Here is an 18,701-nt window from a genome sequence, read left to right on the forward strand (position 1 = left end):
TGATTGACGATAAATTTCACATGCTGTTGTGCAAATGGAATAGACAACAGGTGGACATTTATAGGCAATTAGCAAGACACTCCCAATAAAGGAGTGGTTCTGCAGGTGGTGACCAGGCCACTTCTCAGTTCCTATGCTTCCTGGCTGATGTTTTGGTCACTTTTGAATGCTGGCGGTGCTTTCACTCTAGTGGTAGCATGAGACGGAGTCAACAACCCACACAAGTGGCTCAGGTAGTGCAGCTCATCCAGGATGGCACATCAATGCGAGCTGTGGCAGGAAGGTTTGCTGTGTCTGTCAACGTAGTGTCCAGAGCATGGAGGCGCTACCAGGAGACAGGCCAGTACATCAGGAGACGTGGAGGAGGCCGTAGGAGGGCAACAACCCAGCAGCAGGACCGCTACCTCCGCCTTTGTGCAAGGAGGAGCAGGAAGATCACTGCCAGAGCCCAGCAAAATGACCTCCAGCAGGCCACAAATGTGCATGTGTCTCCTCAAACAGTCAGAAACAGACTCCATGAGGGTGGTATGAGGGCCCGACGTCCACAGGTGGGGGTTGTGCTTACAGCCCAACACTGTGCAGGATGTTTGGCATTTGCCAGAGAACACCAAGATTGACAAATTCGCCACTGGCGCCCTGTGCTCTTCACAGATGAAAGCAGGTTCACACTGAGCACATGTGACAGACGTGACAGAGTCTGGAGACGCCGTGGAGAATGTTCTGCTGCCTGCAACACCCTCCAGCATGACCGGTTTAGCGGTGGGTCAGTCATGGTGTGGCAATTCTTTGGGGGGGCGCACAGCCCTCCATGTGCTCGCCAGAGGTAGCCTGACTGCCATTAGGTACCGAGATGAGATTCTCAGACCCCTTGTGAGACCATATGCTGGTGCGGTTGGCCCTGGGTTCCTCCTAATGCAAGACAATGCTAGACCTCATGTGGCTGGAGTGTGTCAGCAATTCCTGCAAGAGGAAGGCATTGATGCTATGGACTGGCCCGCCCGTTCCCCAGACCTGAATCCAATTGAGCACATCGGGGACATCATGTCTCGCTCCATCCACCAACACCACGTTGCACCACAGACTGTCCAGGAGTTGGCGGATGCTTTAGTCCAGGTCTGGGAGGAGATCCCTCAGGAGACCATCCACCACCTCATCAGGAGCATGCCCAGGCGTTGTAGGGAGGTCATACAGGCACGTGGAGGCCACACACACTACTGAGCCTGATTTTGACTTGTTTTAAGGACATTACATCAAAGTTGGATCAGCCTGTAGTGTGGCTTTCCACTTTAATTTTGAGTGTGACTCCAAATCCAGACCTCCATGGGTTGATAAATTTGATTTCCATTGATAATTTTTGCGTGATTTTTGTTGTCAGCACATTCAACTATGTAAAGAAAAAACTATTTAATAAGAATATTTCATTCATTCAGATATAGGATGTGTTATTTTAGTGTTCCCTTTATTTTTTTGAGCAGTGTGTATATATGTGTGTATATATATATATATATATATATATATATATATATTTTTTTTCCCACATGAGTTTGGAAAAATATTGTGATGATGATGCCATTTTAGTGTAAGAGCTGTTTGAAAAGGCTATCTGGCATTTCAACCTGTTTTTGGTGGGATGGAGTTCCAAACCTCTAACAATAGCAGTTCGTTTTCAGTTTTTCCCTCCCCACTCCTAGACAGTCTTAAAAGAATTCTTGCTTAAGGAATTGCTTTTTGCTAAGAAGCAATTTTTGTTTGTTTTGGATCAAAATGGTAAAAAAAAATCACAGTAAGGTACTTTTTACACAAATTATTTAATATTAAGATAAAAACGGCTGCATCAGACCTTAACACGCAGGAAAGTCAGAGATGATAGAAACACACACCAAGCTTGATAAATGACCAGAACATCAAGGAACGCCATACAGGCCTAATTGCTAGTTTTTCCGCAGTGTCCCTTTTTTAACCTATTCCCCAACTACATGGATGTCAAAATAGATAAGACTCTACATTTACTGTTTAATGATGGAGAAACCTTTTGGATGCTGTTCGTCACTGATTATCTGCCGTTCTTTCTTTCCATTGCAGAAAATGCAGAGCTGGTACAATGTAAGTATACACTTCAAGGAACTGTTCATCAGGGGCTCACACTCCGGTGCACTTTATTCTGCTGATGGTAGCTCCAGTGTTTCCTGGTTGGAGTGCACAGTACAGTATGAAATGGCATTTAACAGTAAAATGGCACCAACAGATGCCGAAAACGGTTTCTGTTAAATTGCCACCTCCCTCATTTAACCATTTCACAAGCTTTGAACTTTAGGTGATTTAACTGTTCAGTCGCCTTAGTGTTCTTCTCATTTACCTACTCAGCCTGCTAGTTTAACCTTAGGGACATAGTATCTGATGTGATCTCACATGCCAGATGTACAGTGGGGTCCAAAGGTATTTGGACAGTGACACATTTTTATTTTTTTGGCTCATATCATTTTGAAATGATACAATGACTATGAGGTTAAAGTGCAGACTGTCAGCAAAGTCTTGTTGGGAGTCACAAGCTTGATGTAGTCATTGCATGCTAGGAATATGGGAACAAATACTACACTTTTGACTACTTTAATATACATATTAGTGAACTTGTCCAAATACCTTTGGTTCTCTAAAATTGGGGGAGGGGAGAGAAGAGACTATGTACAACAACTGCTGTAATTTCTAAACAGCACCTGATATGCACAAAAATACCCTCAAATTAAAGCTGACCGTCTGCACTTTATCCTCAGTCATTGTATCATTTCAAATCCAAAGTGCTGGAGTACAGAGCCAAAACAACATTGCTACTGTCCAAATACTTTTGGAACTCAATGTATATACAATATTCATACTGGTTCTGCAAGACTGGTTCTGCAAGATTATATTTGATAAAGCATAGAAGAGCAACAAAGTAATCTTTCTCTCTCAGGTTCTCAGTCCAACTTATAAACAGCGCAATGAGGATTTCCGTAAACTCTTCAAGAAGCTGCCAGACACGGAACGCCTCATAGTGGGTGAGTGACGCGCGACACTCACAAACACGTACTTTGTGCTGACACTGTGGAAGTGAAGGGCCGATGCTGTGGCTTTGTCAGCCTGACGTCTCTCCTCCAACCTCTTCCTCTCCTCCCCAGACTACTCATGTGCGCTACAGAAAGACATTCTACTCCAGGGGAGACTCTATCTGTCAGAGAACTGGCTCTGCTTCTATAGCAATATCTTCCGCTGGGAAACCACTGTAAGTTATAGACACGCGCACACACACTTTTTGTTCTTCTATTCTCGTCGGGACCTACATTTGATTTCCAATAAAAATCCTATTTTCCCTAAACTTAAACTCAACTCCTAAGCCTAAACCTCACCACTTACCCTAACCCTAATTGTAACCCTAAACCTAACATCTGAGCTTTAAATAGCCTTAATCCTGTGTGTGTGTGTGTGTGTGGGGGGGGGCTAAAAATCTCCTAAAGTCCCTTGTGGGGACTTTGGGAGATTTTAGGTCCCCACAAGGATAGAAGAACCAACCCTCCACACACAGACGCACACTAACCCTCCTGTTCTGTTCAGATCACAATCCTGCTGAAAGATGTGACCACCCTGACCAAGGAGAAGACTGCCAAGGTCATCCCCAACGCCATTCAGATCAGCACCGACCACGACAAGGTGAGCCAAGGGGCTCGATATTCAGTCACAGCCTACTATGACAGTTCAGAGTAGTGGAAGAACAGTAATTAACAGGTGCATCAATGATATGTAAAGAAAAAGGAAATTAACTTTTATTATAGGTTCTTGTAGACAGTATACGTATTGTTTAGCTCAGTGATTGTCAACTGGGGGGAGGGTCGCGGGAGGTTTATTTTGAAAGGATACCGCTGCAGCACTTACTGCTGCTGACTTTACACGCGCAGTGTGTCCGCAGTGGTGAAATGGCTAGCTACGTTCGGATTCGGAGGGTTTTCGCCCTGCGCTCACTCGCTGACCAATCCAATAACGTTCTCGCCCCCCCCCCCACACACACACACACTGATCCAATGAAATTACAGATTGTTATTTTGTTTTAAATGTGACACGTTCACTTAGATAATACAGATCTTTTGACAGCTAGCTTGATCGACGGCTAACTATGCAGGTGTGTTCTGCAAGCCTTGCACATGTGCATAGTTAACTGTCATTTAACTCATGTCGGCTAGCCATATGAGTAAAATCATGGACAAGTTTTTAAAACATGCAGCTCCCTCTTCATCCATTGCTGCATCCCATATGAACACCAAGGCAGACAACCCAGTCCCTGTCAAGAAGAGGAAAAAACACCCCCGACTTCATCAAATATGGTTTTACATATAAGACAGGCAGGGTGAGTGTGGACCGCAGTGTGTCCTATGCAACGAGCTGTTAGCTAATGAGAGCATGAAACCCTTCCAAAATGAAAAGGGATCTGGACACCAAGCATCCAAGACACAAAGATAAGACAGCTGACTTAAAAAAGACAAAAAAAGAAGCAAATGTCAATATCTGGAGTCCTCACAAGATGAATGGAAGAACCTATGCACGGTACAAGAAAAGGCACTTAGCAATGCGCTGGGCCGCAAGGAATGATGCGAAGTGCCAAGAATCCCACACCAGCGCAGAGGATCTCATACTCCCTGCTGTGATTGATATGTGCACTGAAATCTTGGGAGAGTTTGCCGCCAACCAACTTGAAAACCACACCCCTATCCAATGACAGGAGAATCCAGGACATGTCTGAGGGCATAATACGGCAGACATCCAAATGGCCATTACGCCCTGCAGCTTGATGAATCTACAGATTTGGCTCAACATGCAATTCTAATGGTCTATGTCAGACACGCCTGGGATAATAACTTTTAGGAGCAGTTCCTTTTAAGTGCTGATCGGCCCACCAACAACACTGCAAAGCCTGTCTTTAACACAATGGATATGCACTTGGGCTCCGTGGGACTGGCCTGGGATGGGTGCGTCGGTGTGACCACTGATGGGGCAGCTGCCATGTCGGGAAAGCACTCCGGGGTAGCAAAGTGGATCCTGGAGAGAGCACAGAGTGTGACGTGGAACCACTGCTTCCTACATAGGGAGGCGTTGGCAGCGAAGGACCTGGTGCCTGAGCTCCGCGCCACACTCCAGGATGTGATCATGCGTGTCAACTATATCAAAAAGAGTTCTAGGAGAAGCAGGTGTTTCAGGCCTTCTGCAGGGATATGGGGAGGGAGCACCATTAGGTGCTTTATCATGCAGAGGTTCACTGGCTTTCCAGGTGTAAAGTGTTGGGTCGCTTTTATGAGCTTCGAGCAGAGATTGCTGCGTTTTTTTCGGTAAACAAGTCCCCTCTGCCCGAACTTTCCGATTGTGAGGAAACGTTCGCGCAGGTTGCCTACCTGGTGGATATTTTTGATCTAAATTTTCTCCATGTGTCAATGCAAGGGAGGGGGCACAATCAATTTGTACAGGGGGACGAAGTGGAAGCCTTCAAGATGAAGCTTGCCGTTTGGGCTTGCCGTCATGTTTCTAACGGGAGGGATGAACATGTTTCCCAATGCTGATTTCAAGATTCAGAATCCGATCAACAAAGCGCACGGCGACACACCGTTAAATAGCATCTTGTCAAGCTGCAGGGAAAGTTTTGTGACTACTTCCCGGAGGAGAACAGGAGACAAGATGACTGGATACAGGGACCCCTATCGAGTGGAGATGGGAAACATCATGTTGCCAAGTAACGGAGATGCCAGCTGGTGGAGTTGTCATTTGATCGTGGACTGAGCATGTGCTTCCCGGAAATGACAGTTCTGGTGAGTGTAATGGTAGAGTATCCTGCTCTCGCTTGTCATGCAATCAGAATCAAGGTACCGATCAGTCTGAAAGTGGCTTCTCTGCAATGGCAGTGCTGAAAACAAACTAAAATCAGAAAAAAACTGGACAGCCAGCATGACCTCAGAGTTGCCCTGTCAACCATCACCCCAGACTTCAATAATAAATAAACTTATCAAACTAAAGAAACACCCCCAGCTTTCCCACTGATAGGCCCCACAAACACACACAAAATAAATAAACAGGTTAATGACTTATTGTTCACTATGTTAATTATTATTGTTAATTCATTATCATTTTCATATTACATTTTAGTAATCTGGTTAAAAATGTACACCTTTAAAAAAAAAAAAATTAAGGTTGTTTATTTATTGACATTGTAATTGATAATTAAGAATTCCTAATGATGGTGTTTTCTTCTATTTTAAACACTGGTATGTGTTACTTTTCATTGACATCAAAACCAGTCCAATAATGTTATGTTCTGAGTCTGATCATTTATTACACCCCACTCCTGAATTGGTGGTCTAAAATTAAATGACTTATTCTCTTCAATTGGTAAATGTTTTTCAGTTAATATGGCTGTGTGCTTCCTTTTAATACCACAATTGAGAGTCTATTTAGCAAGTGAAACCTGCCCAAAAAGACAGCTACAATACAATATTACAAAATATAATGATCAACATTCCATAATATTGGGTCGCGATTCAATTGTCATATTTGGCCATCATTCCATCTCTGTCGTTTCATCCAGCACTTCTTCACATCTTTCGGGGCGAGGGACCGCAGCTACATGATGATGTTCAGACTGTGGCAGAACGCACTGATGGACAAGGTACCCACCTCCTCTCCCACCTCCAGCTCTCACACTCCTGCCAGTGTGACATTAACTGGGCATATACAGTGCCTTGCGAAAGTATTCGGCCCCCTTGAACTTTGCGAACCTTTTGCCACATTTCAGGCTTCAAACATAAAGATATAAAACTGTATTTTTTTGTGAAGAATCAACAACAAGTGGGACACAATCATGAAGTGGAACGACATTTATTGGATATTTCAAACTTTTTTAACAAATCAAAAACTGAAGAAATTATTCAGCCCCCTTAAGTTAATACTTTGTAGCGCCACCTTTTGCTGCGATTACAGCTGTAAGTCGCTTGGGGTATGTCTCTATCAGTTTTGCACATCGAGAGACTGACATTTTTTCCCATTCCTCCTTGCAAAACAGCTCGAGCTCAGTGAGGTTGGATGGAGAGCATTTGTGACTGGCAGTTTTCAGTTCTTTCCACAGATTCTCGATTGGATTCAGGTCTGGACTTTGACTTGGCCATTCTAACACCTGGATATGTTTATTTTTGAACCATTCCATTGTAGATTTTGCTTTATGTTTTGGATCATTGTCTTGTTGGAAGACAAATCTCCGTCAGTCCAGGTCTTTTGCAGACTCCATCAGGTTTTCCAGAATGGTCCTGTATTTGGCTCCATCCATCTTCCCATCAATTTTAACCATCTTCCCTGTCCCTGCTGAAGAAAAGCAGGCCCAAACCATGATGCCACCACCATGTTTGACAGTGGGGATGGTATGGTCAGGGTGATGAGCTGTGTTGCTTTTATGCCAAACATAACGTTTTGCATTGTTGCCAAAAAGTTCAATTTTGTTTTCATCTGACCAGAGCACCTTCTTCCACATGTTTGGTGTGTCTCCCAGGTGGCTTGTGGCAAACTTTAAATGACACTTTCTTCTTGCCACTCTTCCATAAAGGCCAGATTTGTGCAATATACGACTGTTTGTTGTCCTATGGACAGAGTCTCCCACCTCAGCTGTAGATCTCTGCAGTTCATCCAGAGTGATCATGGGCCTCTTGGATGCATCTCTGATCAGTCTTCTCCTTGTATGAGCTGAAAGTTTAGAGGGACGGCCAGGTCTTGGTAGATTTGCAGTGGTCTGATACTCCTTCCATTTCAATATTATCGCTTGCACAGTGCTCCTTGGGATGTTTAAAGCTTGGGAAATCTTTTTGTATCCAAATCCGGCTTTAAACTTCTTCACAACAGTATCTCGGACCTGCCTGGTGTGTTCCTTGTTCTTCATGATGCTCTCTGCGCTTTTAACGGACCTCTGAGACTATCACAGTGCAGGTGCATTTATACGGAGACTTGATTACACACAGGTGGATTGTATTTATCACCATTAGTCATTTAGGTCAACATTGGATCATTCAGAGATCCTCACTGAACTTCTGGAGAGAGTTTGCTGCACTGAAAGTAAAGGGGCTGAATAATTTTGCACGCCCAATTTTTCAGTTTTTGATTTGTTAAAAAAGTTTGAAATTTCCAATGAATGTCGTTCCACTTCATGATTGTGTCCCACTTGTTGTTGATTCTTCACAAAAAAATACAGTTTTATATCTTTGTTTGAAGCCTGAAATGTGGCAAAAGGTTGCAAAGTTCAAGGGGGCCGAATACTTTCGCAAGGCACTGTATATCACCGTGTCGGAACGAAGGCACAAATTGAGAGGGGGCAAACAATATTATTTATGTTGTTTATGTCTGTTTCCTCTCAGCCTCTGTCCCCAAAGGAGCTGTGGCACATCGTCCATCAGTGTTACGGCACTGAGCTGGGCCTCACCAGTGAAGACGATGACTATGTCTCCCCCACCGGCGAGCACATTAACGGTCTACTGTGAGTGTACATGTTCGCTGTGTGTGAGAAAAAGTCTGAAGTGTGTGTGCGTGCGTGCAACCATTTAGTTTGACGTTGTCCATTAAATTAGATCTCTCGTCCGTTAACTTTGATGTCTCTGGATTATCGATCCCTTCAATTAAAAGCCACGACTGGGATTGTGAATTGTAAATCATGCTGTTTCTCCCTCCTTTTTCTCCTCTCTGTCTTCCCGTCCTTCATTCTCTCGTTTTCGCCCTCTTTCCCCTGTACTGCCCTTTTTCTGTCCCCTTCATCTCTCTCTCTCTCTCTCTCTCTTTCTGTCTCTTGTGTATCGTTCAACCTCTCCTTCCATCCCCCCACACATCTCAGGCCAGTGGAAGAGTCCGTCTCTGTCTCTGACCTGTTGGACCTCAGCTCCTTGGGGGCCATAGCTTCTCTGGGCAGCTCGCCCCCCTCCATGGCAGCCTTGTTCCCCAGTGGCCCCCTCCTAGCCAGCGGTGGTCTGGGCTCCTCTCCTCCCTCCTCATCCACCTGTCTGCCCGTAGACATCCCCGGCAGCCCCTCTCTCGACCCCCCGGACCCCAGCCCGCCTAGCTCCCAGAGCTCCCTGCCCTCCACCACACACACCGCCTCCTTGTCCGCCCCCGCCTCGGCTGCTGCCTCTTTCGTGAGTTTTATTTGATTTCATGCCAGGGAACTACAGGGTTGTAGTCATTAGGGTAAAATGTTTAAAAACTTTGTTTTAAGTGAATATGACCCAGGGCATCGGTGGAGGGGGGGTGTATATAACTTTGAACTGACTTTAGAGATAGTTTCATAATTATGACTGTTCCGTGGTTTATCTTGATAGGATACATATACCCCAGTCATACCCCAGTAGATCAGAGGCGCGTGTTGACTCTAAACAGCCATCCGTCTCGGATGTAATGTTAATGCTGTGTTCCAAATGGCACCCTCTTCCCTATATAGTGTACTACAGGCAATAGGGTGCTATGGCCCTGGTCAAAAGTAGTGCACTATATAGGGAATAGGGTGTTATTTGGGATGTGGGATTGCTGTGCTGGTGTGCGTTTCTGCCTTAATGACCTCACGGCGTGTGGTAACTAACTCTCCCTTTCTCTCCCTTCACATGCCATTTCCTAGTATGTGGAGGAGGGCGGGGACATCCTGTTGGAGTCTGCAAATCACATGATGCCCCCGTCTGCCACCAGCCTGGGAAACCTCTCCTCATTGGACCAGCTCACCAACGACGACGAGCTGCCCACTGACCCCAGCAACTCCTCAGACACACAGGAAGAGGGTGAGTTCCTGGAGCCCACAGGAGAGTAGTTTAATGGAAAAACATTTACGTTTAGGCAAACATAGAAAATACATTTTAATCTGATGCAGACGTGGGAGATTTGAGAGGGAAAGATGGGATTGTAGACACTTCAAAGGTGAAATTCTAATAGTCCGTAAGGTGGTTCTCTCCTCGTCTCCTTTCCTTCCTTCCCACTAATCTGAAAGAAGGTGACAGGTGAAAGCGATTGGTTTCCACTCTGCTGCTTTCAGCTATCCTTTTTTCTCAGATTAGTGTAGATGCAGAAGAGAACGCCAGTTGAAACTACTGCAAATACTCCCTTCCTGTTGATACCATAATAGTAGTCTAGTAGGACCTACATTACTGTAGTCATGGTTCTCTCCTGAGAACAGACTGTTACTTGCTGCATTAAAGGCAAAACTCAAGAGGAAACTCGAGACGTCATCATTCACTTAGCAGATGACAGAGTACTAGGAGCAGAAAAACAATATATAGTGACTGATTTGACCGATAAAGTGCAACGTTCACGTTACAGAAGTCTGATCTGTGCTAGTGTTCGCAACCACAATGTATTTACTTTGAGGCCTGCAAAGTGGGAAGTCTTTTACAGTTCTCTTCTGCTCAAACAGAACTGTGTTAAACTGTGTCTCTCGTCAACAAAAAGGACATTATCCTCCCCATTATCGCTGAAAGTTTTTATATTTAATTGACTTGAAAAGCCATTTCATCTGACACTGGAATTGAAGTTGATTGGCAAGCCAGCTTATCTAGGCCCTGTTTGTCAATGCAGTTGCAACAAATCCTGGGGGGATATAACATTTAAAAAATCTATCATAGAAATTCTGATGATTAGACTTGATCTCACCTGTGGTATCTCTACTATAGTCGTGACGACTGTGTAACTCTGTCCCCGTCCAGACGAGGTGGAGTCGTTCTGTGCGGACCTGGCTGGCCGGCTGCACATCAACATGGTGGTGCGCATGAGCGTGGACAAGCTGCATGACCTGCTCTTCTCCGCAGACACACACTTCATCCAGCATCTCTTCTCCCAGCGCCACTTCACAGGTCCGTACAGTGCAAACGTGTACACACTCTCACACCTGTTCTTCACATACACATTCATATTGTTCCATATTTTAATTTATTTGGATTTCATGTAATGTGACATACACAAAATAGTCCAAATTGGTGAAGTGAAATTTAAAAAATAATTTGTTTCCAAAAATGCAAAATAATTCTAAACGGAAAAGTGGCGTGTGCATATGAATTCACCCCCTTTTCTATGAAGCCCCTAAATAAGATCTGGTGCAACCAATTACCTTCAGAAGTCATATAATTTGTCAAATAAAGTCCACCTGTGTGCAATCTAAGTCACATGATCGGTCACATGATCTCAGTATATTTACACCTGTTCTGAAAGGGCCCAGAGTCTGCAACACCACTAAGCAAGGGGTGGCACCATAAAGACCAAGGAGTTCTCCAAACAGGTCAGGGTCATAGTTGTGGAGAAGTACAGATCAGGGTTGGGTTATGAAAAAATATCAGAAACTTTGAACATCCCACGGAGCACCATTAAATCTATTATTAATAAATGGAATGAACATAGCACCACAGCAAACCTTCCAAGAGAGGGCCGCTCACCAAAACTTACGGACCAGGCAAGGAGGGCATTAATCAGAGAGGCAACGAAGAGACCAAAGATGACCCTGAAGGAGCTGTCCATAGAACCACTTTAAGCCAACACCTCATCACCCCGAGAACACCCTCCTCACAGTGAAGCATGGTGGTGGCAGCATCATGCTATGGGGATGTTTTTCATCGGCATGGACTGGGAAACTGGTCAGAATTGAAGGAATGATGGATGGCGCTAAATACAGATAATTTCTTGAGGGAAACCCGTTTGTCTTCCAGAGATTTGAGACTGGGACGGAGGTTCACCCTCCAGCAGGACAATGACCCTAAGCATACTGCTAAAGAAACACTGGTGGTTTACGGGGAAACATTTAAATGTCTTGGAATGGCCTAGTCAAAGCCCAGACGTCAATCCAATTGAGAATCTGTGGTATGATTTAAAGATTGCTGTACACCAGCAGAACCCATCCAACTTGAAGGAGCTGGAGCAGTTTTGCCTTGAAGAATGGGCAAAAATCCCAGTGGCTAGATGTGCCAAGCTTATAGAGACATACCCCAAGAGACTTGCAGCTGTAATTGCTGTCAAAGGTGGCTCTACAAAGTATTGACTTTGGGGGGGTGAATAGTTATGCTCAGGTGTTCTATTTTTATTATTATTTTTATCGTGAAACAAACAATAAATATTTGACATCTTCAAAGTGGTAGGCATGGTGTTATTAATGGTGTAAATCCAATGATACAAACCCTCAAAAATATATTTTAATTCCAGGTTGTAAGGCAACAAAATAGGAAAAATGCCAAGGGGGTGAATACTTTCGCAAGCCACTGTACATACGCGGAGACACACACACACTCTTTGTTGATCTTACACATGGTTGGCATTGGCAACGTTCTCGTTTTTGTTCCTCTTGAGCCCTCTCCCTTTCTGGTCATTCTGTTTTCATTCCGTTTCCAAATAGCTCCTTACATTTTTTTTAAGTAGAAACGTTGTTTCTAGAGTACATTCCTGTACACACACTAGTTTCCCAGTACTAGTGATAGTCTGCCTAGAAACATGAATAGGCTACAACACGATAGGATGCTAAATGCTTAGTTCATTCCATGTGACTGATCAGCCCTTCCTAAAGTCCACTCCTCCAGGGCTTGTACAGTAAAGCTTTAGGGCTGCGTTCAAGATGGCACCCTATTCCGTATATAGTGCATTTCCTTTGACCAGGGCCCTGGTCAAACGTGGTGCTCTATTTAGGGAATGCGGTGCCGCTTGGGATGCGGCCTAGGAGTGTTACTGCGTGAGACGCTCATTGCCGCCTCTTCCACCCGACCGACTATCTCCTGATACACTGGTGCTCATCTGTAGGACGTCTCTGCTGCTCCACGCAGTATGGCTGTCGTCATGTACGGGGATGGAATGATTGTTATTATCCTCTTAGTGCTTAGACTGGAGCTGTCCCAAATAATGGCATCTTGGCCTATTCCCTACATGAATAATAGGGTGCCATTTGGGATGCGGTCAGGGTCTCCCCCCTCCGCCCCCTTCCTTCCCCTCTTCTCAGACATAGGCCAGTGTGTTGTTGCGCTAATGAGCAGTCCACTGTGTTTGTTTACGCTGTGTTAACCTTCCTCCATCTGTCTCTCTCGCTCTCTTTTTTTTCTTCAACACCTGATATATATGATATTGTCTGTTTTGAGAGAAGCAGTACAGGGCTCTGCATATTCGTTGTTCTTAGCACAGTACCCTAAAGTTGTCGTTTATTAGATGCTGCCATAGAGGCGTGGAGTTGGTTGGTTGGTGGCCTCCCTGGTTTGTGCCCCTGCCAGCTTTTGAGGACATTGTGTGGCTTTAATTAGTGCATTTCCCTCTGAAGCGGTGCCGTGTCCCTCTCGCTTTTCTCTGTCTTCATCTCATTCTGTCCTTTCTCTCGATTTCTCTCACTTACTTTTCTCTCTCTCTCCCTCACACACACTCACTCCCTCCCTCATTCTTTTCCTTGTCCTCTCTCTCTGTCCCTCTCAGACCTGTCTGTTCGCGAGTGGCAGCAGGACAGCTGCAGTGGGAACACCAACCGGATCCTGAGTTACACCATCGCCATCAACAACCCCCTGGGCCCCAAGACCGCCCCCGTAGTGGAAACTCAGGTCAGTCAGTCAGCACGTTGGATTTGACAGTTTAAAAAAAACATTTGGTCAACAATAGTGGTAGCTGGTGTCACGTTAAATCAGACGACTGGCTCATTGTAATGAATGGAACCGGATCAAACATATAGATTTGATGTGTTTGATAGGGTTCCATTCAATTAATTCCAGCCATTACAATGAGCCTGTCCTCCGATTTCTAAAGTGATACCAGCCTCCATTGTCCTCCCATGTTCTGGTTTGAATATCCGGTTCACACAACAACAACACAAAATCTAGGTCACGGCACGGAGACGTTGGAGTTGGGAGTCTCCACTGGGTTGGAGAACAAGACTTGACTTGACTCGCCTTCTGAGGATCGAGACACACCCCCGTAGATCATTCGCTAACGCTGACACCTTTTTTTCCCTCGTTCCATCCAGACGCTGTTTAAGAACAGTGCGCCGGGCGAGTGTTACGTGGTGGACTCGGAGGTCATTACCTCGGGCATCCCCTACCAGGACTACTTCTACACCGTGCACCGCTACTGTCTCACCGCCATCAACAAGAACAAGAGCAGACTCCGGTATATACCTACTTTCACCACCCAGCACATTGAAGAAGGCCTTTTGACTAATAGTTTGTGTATGAGTCGCCTGTGCAGATCAAATGGCAATAGGAACATTTAGTTGTTTTGAAACAACTTTTTTTTTTGTGCTAACAGGCTAACCTACTAAATGTTGTATGTACCAGGTGAACTCACTGCCTTAGAAACCGCGAGCTTATGTTCTTACGTCACATAAAATACACCCGATATGGATGATGTGTCCTTTTTAAACTGTTCTAAGAGGTGCAAGTTTAATTCAAAATCAGATTTATTGGTCACATACACATATTTATCAGATTGCTATTGAGGGCGTAGCGAAATGCTAGAAGCAGAACTGCCAGGTCTGTCGGCGCCATCACACGAGTGGCGGATCGGTGTTCATTATGATACGTTTGTAGCTTCTGTCGTTGGTGAACCGTGTGATCCCTTTAGAGATGTCATATAATACTGTTGTATAATACGTTCTATTTAATTCTGTTGGGGATCCCAGGTATGTGCAGTACCGTGCATTATGTCTAGTGATGCAGAGTGCTTCAGGGATGGCTTACTGTTTACAGTGTGATGGACTCTGAGTTGTGGCTGCTTGTGTGTCTGCAGGGTTTCGTCAGATATCTGCTACAAGAAGCAGCCGTGGAGCCTGGTGAAGGCGCTCATCGAGAAGAACACCTGGAGTGGCATCGAGGAGTACTACAGACACATGGGTGAGACTGACTTACATTGTAGTCTTATTCTCCTACTCGGGATAAAGAAGTGTCTGTGTTCTTATTGTTTACCTCTCTTTTTGGTTCTTTCTGGTTATGTCTCTGTCTCTCTCCCTCTGTCTCTCTCTCCCTCTGTCTCTCTCTCCCTCTGTCTCTCTCTCCCTCTCTCTCTCTCTCCCTCTCTCTCTCTCTCCCTCTCTGTCTCTCTCTCCCTCTCTGTCTCTCTCCCCCTCTCTCTCCCCCTCTCTGTGTTTCTTTGTCGCTGTCTCTCTCTCCCTCCCTCCCTATCAGAGAGTGAGGTGTGTAAGCTGGAGACCCTGCTCCAGTCTGAGGTGTCAGTGGTGACCTCTGGGGATGTGGTGGGGGCAGACTCTGCCAAGACACCCCCGGCCCTGCGGCGACGCAAACGCACCTGCTCCCGGCGCCTGGCGGACCGGGAAAGAGAGGGAGGTGGCGTGGGAGGTGGAGAGCGCGGGGACCGGGGAATAGGAGAGGAGCGGAGAGAGGCGGGTGAGTCAACAGGGTCGTGGTGGTGTCAGGAGATGCATCAGTTAATATTCTTCTGTTTGACACCTGATAAATAAGACCCATATAAAAGATTGTCAAGCAGAGTTCAACGATTACCTCAAATGTGTCAATCAAACTTATTTGTCTCCAGGTTTATGATGATTCATACAGCTAAATGTCAGATGCCACTGGTGTTCCTCTTTGCTTTATACACTGACATCTGCTGGTGTGATTTTGGAACTGCATCCAGGCTCTTCTGGCAGGAAGTAATGCGTTTCTCCCTTTGACCAGGTGGTCAGTACAAGCACGGAGAGCGGTCGCGTGGCGGAGGCAACAGCATCTCTACCATACTGCTCATAGTCAGCTTCATGTGAGTTCTGACCTCGGGGTGTGTGAAAAGAAACGCTGATCGTTTCCCCTAGGGGAATTATCAATGGCCTAATCTTGTCCAGCGTATCAGCTTTAGGATGAATCCATACTTGAGATATGTTTCACACAATCCTCCTATTGACATCAATACATAACCTACACTAAACTCAAGTTGGGATTGGACCTTTTGTGAGTGATTGTGAGTGTTTTTGGGGACTTCTCATCCCTGTGGCATTACCGTAATCACCACAGTATGTAACAAATGAGTCTTGTTTCTTTGTTTCTGTAGTCCATGTCGTCAGTGTTTTGAGGGGTGGGGGGGGGCAGTCAATGAAAATGTATATCTCCTCTGCTTACTGACGGCCTCCAACTGTCTCTCTCTCTCTATCGCTTCATGTGCATAGGATCTGTGTCAGGTACAGTATAATAAGAGACTGGGTGTCACATCGTCAATGTCTCGTTGAATGACTGTTTGGCGTTGTGGCGTCTGCGCTGTCATTTGATGGTCTAGTATGCTCTGTTGTCCAAAAACATTTTGTGCTGTGTTACAGTTTGAGGTGCGCAACCACTTTTCCATTCCTCCTCGAGTTCTCATATTCCCTTTATTCATAACCCAGTCTCGCTCCCTCCGTTTTTGGCCCATACTAACGTCAATACATTTACCCTCTCTCTCTCTCTCGTTCCATGCTGTTTTGTCCTATCACCTCTCCTCTCTCTCTCTCCTCTAGTCTGGTGGTGTTGGTGGCCCTAAACATGCTCTTGTTTTACAAGCTGTGTTCTCTGGAGAGAGCTGCACACACACTGGAGACGTGGCACTCCTTCTCTCTGTCTGACAGGTAACCAAGCCAGGATACATCTTTATATTATAGTCATTACTACTTACCCATCAGAGGACACTGTCCTGTTCTCCTTTTCTTTTTTTTCTTTTCTTTTTTACCCCCCTTTTTCTCCCCAATTTCGTGGTACCCAATTTTTAGTAGTTACTATCTTGCCTCATCGCTGCAACTCCCGTACGGGCTCGGGAGAGACGAAGGTCGAAAGCCATGTGTCGTGTCTGGCTATGCCAGATTAATTGATGTGACATGCTATTCTATAAAATAATTTCTCCGTAATTAATATCACCTGATTGAGCTAATCATGTAAATGTAATTAACTACTAATTAACCTGGTTATCTGCATGAACCCTGACTCACAAGTTGAATCGGCAAAACAAAATTGTGTTTAGTTAGGTATTTAGTAAATAAATAATTAATCACAAAGAATTACACATCCACATAATTAAATCATAACTTGATTACAAATGACATCAGAACAGATATGCGGGCAGAACAGATATGACAGCTTGTTACACAAAAGAAAAGGGCTGGGTTTGAGTGAAAGAGCGGGAAGACTGAGGAACAAAGGGAAGAAGCTGTGCTATCGAAAATACAGCATCTTATGCATTCTAAATTACCGCCCATTTGGAAAGGGAAAATACAATAAATATTTACTCTGAGCTTCGGTAGGTTGGTGTTAGATGGAAGCCGTGTTGCCCAACCGAGTCCTTTGAAGAATGTCTCTAGGTTGTCAATTTTGTTATGTTGTAGTAACATTGTTGGGTGATAGACGGGATACTCTGTCTGTTCCTTCCTAACCCTTGTTTTCATCTGCTGTTGCTAACTCAACGGCTAGGAGGTATCACTTCTGTAGTGAATAAGAGTTCAAAATTCATACCATTCGCTACCAAGCTCACGCTGATGTTGGCTTCGTTCTGTAGTTATTATCTGAACCATCGGACCGTCGTCCTCACATCCTCGGAACAGGAGGTTATATTGTCGTCAATATTCAAACATTTAAATTGAACAACAATTCCATGTGAACTCTGATGTGTAGACTTTCCACTGTAGAGTTTGTCATATCATTGATGCGAATGTCTCAGATGACAACCGAACTGACATCATATTCATTAAGTCTGTTGCTCGGATTACCAGAATATAGTTCATTTCACCCCCCTTCATTTCCCCCCACCTTCTGATGTTCCCAGAATCTCTGTTAACCAAGGGTTTTGCAAATGCAACCTCAGTAGGGTAGAGAGAGGAGAAAGAGGTATTTATGACTGTCGTTTATGTTTATGTTACTGTTTATGACCTAACCCCCAGGCCAACGTCATGACACACGCGTCCTCCGAAACACAACCCACCAAGCCGCACTGCTTGTTAACACAGCACGTATCCAACCCGGAAGCCAGCCGCACCAATGTGTCGGAGGAAACACCGTGCACCTGGCGTGCACCTGGTTAGCGTGCACTGCGCCCGGCCCGCCACAGGAGTCGCTAGTAAGCGATTAGATAAGGATATCCCTTCCGGCCTAACCTGGACGACACTAGGCAAATTGTGCGTTGCCCCATGGACCTCCCGGTTGCGGCCGGCTGCAACAGAGCCTGGGCTCGAACCCAGAGTCTCTGGTGACACAGCGATGCAGTGCCTTAGACCGCTGCGCCACCCAGGAGGCTTCCTGTTCTCCTTTTGATTGAAAACCAGATTTAAACTAGAACTGAATGCACCTCTGATTCCCACTGTTATGTTTTGTTCTATGATTTGTTCTCTTCCGTTGCTCAAGAACAAACCAGCACTTTCATTGGATATTACTTACTACCAGAGATGCATTTTTAGCATGTGAATTAACTGTTCTTCTCTCTCTATCTCTCCCTTTCATTCTTCTCCTCTCTTCTCTCCATCCAGTCCTCTACCCCAGTCTGCAGGAGAGTGGGCCCAGGTGTTGCAGCTCCAGAGACAGTTCCACCAGGCCCAGCTGGGCAAATGGCAACAGATTGTCCAATCCTCAGTCACTCTGCTAGACCAGGTGTGTGTGTGTGTGTGTGTCCAAGCATGTGCACGCATCATTTGCACGCATCGTTCCATAAGGCTTAAAAACGGCTTCACTGTTATTCATGAGTGAGTCATGACGGCTGTCGTAATGACATTA

General features: G+C 45.3%; 1 protein-coding gene across 3 annotated transcripts in view; it reads left to right on the forward strand.

The window, feature by feature from the left end:
* The window catches only part of LOC135522337 (protein Aster-A-like), a 36,686-nt gene that overhangs the window by 15,459 nt on the left and 2,526 nt on the right, over window positions 1–18,701 (forward strand). For all 3 annotated transcript variants that reach the window (XM_064948486.1, XM_064948488.1, XM_064948487.1), the window contains 16 exons: window positions 2,083–2,103; window positions 2,951–3,035; window positions 3,156–3,259; window positions 3,589–3,684; window positions 6,599–6,679; window positions 8,409–8,527; window positions 8,879–9,176; window positions 9,653–9,809; window positions 10,728–10,874; window positions 13,456–13,577; window positions 13,997–14,139; window positions 14,758–14,861; window positions 15,153–15,371; window positions 15,660–15,738; window positions 16,466–16,573; window positions 18,458–18,578. In XM_064948486.1, coding sequence (XP_064804558.1) covers window positions 2,083–2,103; window positions 2,951–3,035; window positions 3,156–3,259; window positions 3,589–3,684; window positions 6,599–6,679; window positions 8,409–8,527; window positions 8,879–9,176; window positions 9,653–9,809; window positions 10,728–10,874; window positions 13,456–13,577; window positions 13,997–14,139; window positions 14,758–14,861; window positions 15,153–15,371; window positions 15,660–15,738; window positions 16,466–16,573; window positions 18,458–18,578 — 2,004 coding nt within the window. The remainder of the gene's footprint in view (window positions 1–2,082; window positions 2,104–2,950; window positions 3,036–3,155; window positions 3,260–3,588; window positions 3,685–6,598; window positions 6,680–8,408; window positions 8,528–8,878; window positions 9,177–9,652; window positions 9,810–10,727; window positions 10,875–13,455; window positions 13,578–13,996; window positions 14,140–14,757; window positions 14,862–15,152; window positions 15,372–15,659; window positions 15,739–16,465; window positions 16,574–18,457; window positions 18,579–18,701) is intronic.

The sequence above is a fragment of the Oncorhynchus masou genome, chromosome 30, assembly GCF_036934945.1.
Source record: "Oncorhynchus masou masou isolate Uvic2021 chromosome 30, UVic_Omas_1.1, whole genome shotgun sequence".
Lineage (NCBI taxonomy): Eukaryota > Metazoa > Chordata > Actinopteri > Salmoniformes > Salmonidae > Oncorhynchus > Oncorhynchus masou.